The sequence below is a fragment of the Otolemur garnettii genome, unplaced genomic scaffold, assembly GCF_000181295.1.
Source record: "Otolemur garnettii isolate 467f Iridium unplaced genomic scaffold, OtoGar3 scaffold00055, whole genome shotgun sequence".
In the NCBI taxonomy this organism is placed as follows: Eukaryota; Metazoa; Chordata; class Mammalia; order Primates; family Galagidae; genus Otolemur; species Otolemur garnettii.
In genome coordinates, this window is record NW_003852450.1 from 10,437,317 (window position 1) to 10,443,106 (window position 5,790).

Consider the following 5,790-nt stretch of genomic DNA (forward strand, 5'->3'; position numbering starts at 1 on the left):
AGAGAAAGAAATCCATATATATACTGCTTTTCCTAGGGTTACTAATGCTTCCTATTGTTCTACGCCCATGGAGAAAGACAACATAGTAACTATTTTAAGTTTTCTCTACTTGTTAACTTTGGTAAATAAAAGTATATATACACATGTATACATGAAGCAAAATACATATAAAAAAGTAAACAAAACTTTTGTAAATAAAATTTTATATACACATGTATATATGAAAGAAATTACACAGAGCATTGAAAGAGAAATGGTTGAAAGTGGTTGTTTGTGGTGAACAAAACAGTGGGTAGGGAAGGTCATATACAGATACTATTTTCATTTTTATATTAAAATTTAAGGCAATTTTAAAAATGTGTACCTTTAATTACAATACATTTAACTAATAATGATAATTTAAGGAACCCTATTATTATTAGGGAGTGCTTATCTTAGCTGTAATGAGGTAAATCAAGACAGAGTTCTATCCACAGCCCACTTCCACCAAGCAAATGGTTGAGGGACAGAGTAAGATAAAGTAGGTACCAATCTCTATAACGCCACACAAAAGAAAGTTACTGACATGAAGAAATACTGTAATCGGAATCATAACTTAATAGTCTGTATGGATAAATCCTCTTACAAGTTCAACAATCCTTTAATAACTGAATCTTTTAATTTGGTTTTAAGGTATTGCATTTTTCATGATATTCATCTAGATATAGGACTTAAAATATTATGCTTATAAAAATATACAGTTTAAACATCTGAGAATTAAATGTGACTATGAATGTAAAATAATACAGTTTTTTAGGCACCAATATGTATCTTAATCTCTATATAATAAATAGCCTAGTAATGACTTACAAGATGTTGACTGATTTCGAATGACTGGCTCTCCATCAAAATTCCCATTGTTAAAATAGACCTGAATTTCAGTAATAAAAAAGAAAATAATTTAGTTTTGCAATGCAAGGTTATATATCATAATGTAAAACACATTGTTTATTATACAATGCTATTTATTTTCATTAAAAATATTCTGATTTGCTTTAAAGTTAAAACATTAAGGTAACATCAGTATGTTATCAAATATTTTTAAAAGCTATCAAAAGATATAATAAAATGTTAGCTCACTTAGCAAAATAATAATAGTTATAATCAGCAGTAACCTATGAAACTGGATGAAGAAATAAAATCCCATACATCAAAATATTCATAAAGTTAAAATTTTCTATTGATAAGGTAATATGTTCACATCTTATTTAAAAAGGAAATTTCACTAATGTGGTTTATAAGAGTTATGTATGAAATTCACATAAAATTTTAAAGGGCAAATGGACACAGAGTAGTATAAATACCTATGTCTCATTGTAACTAATATGAATAAATAAACCAGCCCTTATCTTCTACTCTCCCTCTCTCTCTCTTCTCCTCTCTCTTCTCCTCTCTCTACTCCTCTCTCCTCTCCTCTCTTTCTCTTTTCTCTCCCCTTTCTCTTCTCTTTTTCTCTCCTCCTTGGTGCAGCTCTGCAGCCTCCCTCCCCCACCAATAAAGAGGTTTTGTACAAAAAAAAAAATAAATAAATAAATAAACCAGAAACAATTTAAACATACAGGGAAATTGAAAGAAGAAAAAAAGCGATGAGAATCTTTGACAAAAAAAATCAAATTAAGTAAAAATAGAATAATTAGTATAATAAAACAAGAGTGATAGATATGATAATTATGACAACTATGTTTTCCAACTTTTACCCTATGGAGTATATATAACTGCCCAATATTCACAGACTATTCATAAGCATTTATCATATATTCAATTATAAAAAAAAATCCATCAATCCTAAAAGACCGAAATTATAAAAACCAATTACCTTTTATGAATTACTAACTAGTAGCAATAAGAAATTCAAGCACCTGAAACTTAGAAACATTTTCCTAAATAACAGATAAATTAAAAACTCTTCCAAATATCAATAGTACACTCATTAAGAACTATAAATAATAAGAGCATATTACTTTATGAATCATTCATTAAATTGGATGTGCAGGAATTCAGAAATTAGGAATAAGGAGTATAGACATGGGATACAGTCAAATTTTACCAAAGGACAATTCCTAGCCTTTTTCTTTTTTTTAATTAATAAAAAATTTTAAGACAAAAAAATCATAGGGAGGGCGGAATACTTCACGCCCAAAGCTACCAGAAAAACATCAAAATAAACTTATGAAAAAAAAAAAGTTTAAAAAAAGATAATAATAAATCGACTTATTAATTTATTAACCAGAGACCACAATGTGAAAAAGCTGAAAAGATTACTCTCTCAGAAAGGTATAAATGAGGTCATAGGGACAGAATTAAACATAAAATGAAGTAATGGAAAGTGTAGTGAAGAAAACAAGGCAGCCTTTGCAGAGTGGGTGGGAGAATGGGTGACGGAACAATTACCTTCTGGTTTAAATTTTAAGATTGTATTTTAATACAATGTCCACGTTTTCTTTTTTCTTTTTTCAAAATAACTGTGAATATGTGAAGAGTGGGAGAAAAGTATTCTAGGAAGAGAGACAAGCCTAGGGTGAGGGGCCTACAGAGAGCAAAACCTCAGTGTATTTGTGAGCCTGGGAAGAAACCAGTATGCCTGGTACTTCATGGGTGGTGGGAAGTAGTGGGAATAAAGTATAATGTACAATTCGGCAATAAGAAAAAGTGCTTTTACACGGGCATCTCTTTACGGTGCTGACCATATTATTTTGAAAAAAAAAATTAAAATGGCACACTCACTGGAAAAGGAATAAAATACCTGAAAAGACTTAATCCTATTGAGAGAAAATGCAAACGATTCTCTAAGAATCCTTCTGCATAAAAGAGATCAAAGCAAAAGTTGCAGGGAACACAGTATTCCTATACTATTTAAAGTTATAGAACACAGAAAAACAGGAAAATACAGCCAATGTGTTTTATCAGGTCAACATAACTTTAATACCAAAATGTTGTAAGAATGGTGGTTGGGGACCACCCATGATTGATGTCACTCATGACTAGCCAACACCACCTCCACCCACTTATTGAATGATCTCATTTGTGAATACCTATTTAGAAAGACTTAATAAAATATTAGGGTATGGATTTCAATACTACTTTAAAAGAATAATGCACTATGACTGAGTTGGAATTTTTTTCTTGAATGTGAAAATGGTTTGGCATTCAAAAACCTGTCACTATCATTTATCATATCAACAAATCACATCATGGCATCATGACTGTGGCAAGAACTTCTAGTACAAAGTTTTAAAAAGTTTGACAAAATCCCACCTATGTTTTTTTTGTTATAAAACAAAACCAAAAAAGCTTATAAGTATAAAAACACTTCAGTTGTAAAAGAATACGAAGACAATTGTCAGCGTCGTATTAATAACAGTTAACTATGAAAGTTTTCATCGAACAGGAAAAAAGTGTCATTTGTCTGTATAAGAATAAAAAGAGGGGTTGCAGATGAACTAAAGTCTTGTGAAGAAAATTGAAAGGCAAACTATAAACTGAAAAAAATCATTAGCATATGGCAAAGAGCTTATTAGTAGTATCCAAAGATTTCCTTATGAAATTGGACAGAGGAAAGAATAAACACAAAAACAACAAAGTTTATGTGCCTTTAACAGTCAAGAAAGACAGCCCATTAAGACACAAAGAGATACTAATTCAAGATTTCACCCTCTACATATCAAAGAAAAAGAAAAGCGTGTTCAGTGTTGGTGAGTCTCTTAATACGCAGTCATTTTATACACTGGTGCAAGAAGGTAATTTGGTAACATTTATGGAAAAAGAAAGGTGGTATTCACGTGTATTCAAAAAATGTTAAAACGCATTTAAATTCCTTTGACCTAATAAAGTATAGGAATTTATCAAACATAAATGATTAAAGAAATATTAAAAGAGTTTGCTATTTACCAGTAAGTGTGTTTACTGGATGTTGTTTACATTAGAGACCAACATAGTATATTTGGCAGAATGTGGTAAAGCCATATGATAGAATATTATGCAACCATTAAAAACTATGTGATAGTAAAGTTTTCACATGGGAAGATGTGCTTGATATAGAAAAATACAGTTTACCAAACTTTGTATTCAGAATGTTGATAATATGTTTGTTAAATGCAGATGAATGTGGAATTACATGTTACGAAAGTATCTATATAAAATATGATCAGTAGACAGTGAGATTACAAGTATTTTTAATTTTCTATGCTCAGGAATATGTTCTATTATTTATTTCCTGTACTTTCTCACTTTGAGGTACCTGTAAAGTTTTTACAACTGAAAAGTTCACATTAGTAATGATAAAAAGCTACAGTAAAGAAAAGATTTGGCAAAGTATTAATCTACTGGGGACAAAATGTTGCGCTCCTTGATGTGGGAATAATAATTGAGGTATAATTAAATCACATTGAAGTTTCAAACCATTCCAATGAACATGTGCTAGTATTTTTAGCTCTAGAGATAAAATTTTTGCAATCAAAATGACTACGGTCAACAATAAGATATGGCATACTTTAAAATTGGGGGGGGCTTTTATAATTGAATTTCATTACACATCAGAATTTCTCGAGTTCATATGACCACTGGTCTTCATGCTATTCAAGTACTAGATATGAATCATTATAATGTAGACAGGTGCTATAATGCTATAGAGAGCAGAACCTTACCTTAAATGTATAGTTTGTAGAATATTGAAGATTTTCTACATGGAAATAGCAGGTTTTGTTGGTCTTAGGAAATGAAGCATCACCAAGTATCACTTCCAAATGGTAACGTGCTTCCGGACCATTCAGGTCACGGGGAGGTTTACACTGGATAAGCATACTATTATCTGAAGTCCGTTTGATCATTATGTTCTGGACTTCACTTGGCTCTATCAAAAAGAACAAAGATTTGTTATTTTAGTTATTTAATAAATGCATATCAATATTATTTGATGAGCCAGTGTACAGGATAAAGTATTCTAACTGTTAGTTTGCAGGTTACAGGTAAAGCATAATAGGATAGTACATAAACAAAAACGCTATATGGAAACATCTGGAAAAAAATCACCTATTCATTTAGTATTGGGAGGTAAGTTGTGCTTGAATCTCAGGTAGTCCCTGAAGGGGAGGTACAGAGAATAGAGAATAGAGAAAAGGACCGCAGCAAGGCAGGGGGGACCTGATAGGGCGGGAGGAGGAGAGAGAAGATGACGCTGATGGCAACCCCCGAGGCCTGCCGCACAGTCCCGGCCCTGCTTCCCGGAAGTCTTCCATCATCCTGGTGAGCATCCTCAGGATTCTTCAGGAACGAATTGTCATTTTCTGTGGTGTCACAGAAAGTCAGGAAAATAGCAAAAACCTAGAGCTCTAGGCCCTGGACTGTTTACATCAGAGCCTAAATGCTCTGAGGACAGACGACATTTCTTACGAGCTGCGCGCTCACTAGGGGCCCTGCAGCCCCAATACGGGGAACATTTTTTCTTCTCTGCCCTTGACGGAGGTTAGCATTTACCCCAGAGTGTTATCTGGCTTGGGGCCTGGAAACTTAGGAGTCATACATGTGATAAGAGCAAACGCCATTGAAAAGGAACCTCAGCTCACAATGTGACATAAAATAGTTGGTACTTCAGTATAACAAAGAAAATGCTAACAAAATATTGTATTTTATGAACTATTTTATTACGTGAACAGAGGTTAGTAGGTTAACGCGTTGTGGGACATTATTGGGTGTCTGATTGCGAGTAGTATTTCTAGATAGCAAAGACAGTAACAATGCATTTTTTTTTTTTTT

General features: G+C 32.5%; 1 protein-coding gene across 2 annotated transcripts in view; it reads right to left on the reverse strand.

The window, feature by feature from the left end:
* The window catches only part of PTPRC (protein tyrosine phosphatase, receptor type C), a 114,228-nt gene that overhangs the window by 31,648 nt on the left and 76,790 nt on the right, over positions 1 to 5,790 (reverse strand). For both annotated transcript variants that reach the window (XM_023514560.1, XM_023514561.1), the window contains 2 exons: positions 4,683 to 4,888; positions 850 to 910 (listed from right to left, as the gene is read on the reverse strand). In XM_023514560.1, coding sequence (XP_023370328.1) covers positions 850 to 910; positions 4,683 to 4,888 — 267 coding nt within the window. The remainder of the gene's footprint in view (positions 1 to 849; positions 911 to 4,682; positions 4,889 to 5,790) is intronic.